General features: G+C 52.1%; 1 protein-coding gene across 1 annotated transcript in view; it reads left to right on the top strand.

Moving 5' to 3' along the window:
• The window catches only part of LOC123112412 (beta-glucosidase 30), a 3,959-nt gene extending 2,404 nt beyond the window's left edge, over nt 1-1,555 (top strand). Inside the window, exon 7 of the mRNA XM_044533392.1 lies at nt 275-1,555. Within this exon, the coding sequence (XP_044389327.1) occupies nt 275-1,277 (1,003 nt within the window). The 3' untranslated portion in view covers nt 1,278-1,555. The remainder of the gene's footprint in view (nt 1-274) is intronic.
• Nucleotides 1,556-2,005: the final 450 nt, after the last annotated feature.

Below are 2,005 nucleotides of genomic sequence, written 5' to 3'. Positions count from 1 at the left end.
ACTTCGCCGTGAGCTAACGTGCAGTGAAGATGAGCCATGCATGCACGAAATCATGAGCATCTCGATGGAATCAATTTATTAACAATGTTTGTAAATCTTAATCGACTGAGATTTATGTCTCACTCGATACTACACTCGTGAGAATTTGTGTAGAGATTCTTGCAAAAAAAAATTCTTTCATACATGCTATGTCACTTGTTTGAGATTTGATTCAGTTTGAATCGATTAAGACCTAGCCACATTCATTTATTAATCGAACGGATGCATGGTGTAGGAAGGACTACGTGGACTTCAGCGACGTTTGCTACAACGAGTTCGGCGACCGGGTGAAGCACTGGACCACCTTCAACGAGCCATGGACGTACAGCACCTACGGCTACGCCACCGGCGTGTTCGCGCCGGGGCGGTGCTCGCCGCACGTCTCCGCCTCCTGCGGCGCCCGCGACTCGGCCCGGGAGCCCTACATCGTGACGCACAACATCCTGCTGGCGCACGCCGCCACCGTGGAGCTGTACCGGCGCAAGTACCAGAAGGCGCAGGGCGGCGAGGTCGGCATCACGCTGGTGTGCCACTGGTACCTCCCCTACACCAACTCCACCGCCGATAAGGAGGCCGCCAAGCGCCGGGTGGAGTTCATGCTGGGCTGGTTCATGGACCCCATCGTGCACGGCGACTACCCGGCGTCCATGAGGAGCTGGCTCGGCGCCCGGCTGCCGAGCTTCACCCCGAAGCAGAAGGCCATGCTCAAGGGGTCCTACGACTTCTTCGGCCTCAACTACTACACCACCTACTACGCCATCGCCACGCCCGCACCGGCCAACGCCCTCCTTGGGTCCTACGACGCCGACAACCGCTCCAACGTCACCGGCTTCCGCAACGGCAGGCCCCTCGGCCCGCAGGCCTACACCGAGTTTCTCTTCGTCTACCCGCCGGGTATCCACGAGCTCATGCTCTATGCAAAGCGCAAGTACGGGAACCCCGCCATCTACGTCATGGAGAACGGCATCGACGAGGGCAACAACAGCTCGCTGCCCATCAGGGAGGCGCTCAAGGACCCCGCCAGGATCAACTACCACTACAAGCACCTCCTCTTCCTCAACCTCGCCATCAAGCAGAAGGTGAACATCAAGGGTTACTTCTCGTGGACGTTCATGGACTGCTTCGAGTGGGGTGACGGCTACAAGGACCGCTTCGGCCTCATCTACATCGACCGCAACACGCTCAAGCGCTACCCCAAGGAGTCCAGCAAATGGATGGGCAGATTCCTCAAGAAATGATCCCTGATCCATCATCTACGCAGGCCTGGTCTCAGCTCAGGCGGCCTTCGTTTTTGGTATCTGCATATGCTGCACGCTGCGCATGGTTTGTTGCGAGTTCGAGCTGTGGTGACTGTATCGGCGTTGGGTTGAGTGTTTGCTATTTTTATTTTTATTTATGTGGGGGGTGTTGAGCGTGAGTCATGGCTGTGAATAAGCGTTTGCTGCATTTGGCCGTTGACCGCCCCAAGAAATAAAAACTGAGATTGAGGATTGTTATTCCCCAGTCAGTTTGAGAAGTACTCGTAGACTCCTAGTTGTTTCTAAGACTTCGACCATATTGTTCATAATTTCTAGAATGTGCAACTACCAAATACCAATTTTTTCAGACTTTTTGACAATATGCGCTCAGTGGGAGCCGACTTTTTCTCTGAGACGCATATGGTGACTTCGTCAATGTTAAGCCTTGCTGGTCCGGTCTCTCAAAGTTGCTCATATGATTAGAATGTAGGTTTTGGTTCATATATACTAGTGTGTGCATGTGCTTGTGAGCATTTGTATTGTACTGTGTTTCTAAAGAAATGACACTTTGTTTGCTAGAAAAATTTACGCCTAGGATGGCCTGAGTCACTTTGATAAAAATTTACTTTGAACTACCATATTTGTCAACTACTGAACCTCTAACGCGTGGATAGCATTGGCCTACCTATGGTCGTTTCGGAAGTAATCAACATGTAGAAGCTCATGGT

The sequence above is a fragment of the Triticum aestivum genome, chromosome 5B (assembly GCF_018294505.1).
Source record: "Triticum aestivum cultivar Chinese Spring chromosome 5B, IWGSC CS RefSeq v2.1, whole genome shotgun sequence".
NCBI classification, from domain to species: Eukaryota; Viridiplantae; Streptophyta; class Magnoliopsida; order Poales; family Poaceae; genus Triticum; species Triticum aestivum.
Note: the sequence above shows the minus strand (reverse complement) of the source record. Positions and strands in the feature narration are given on the sequence as shown.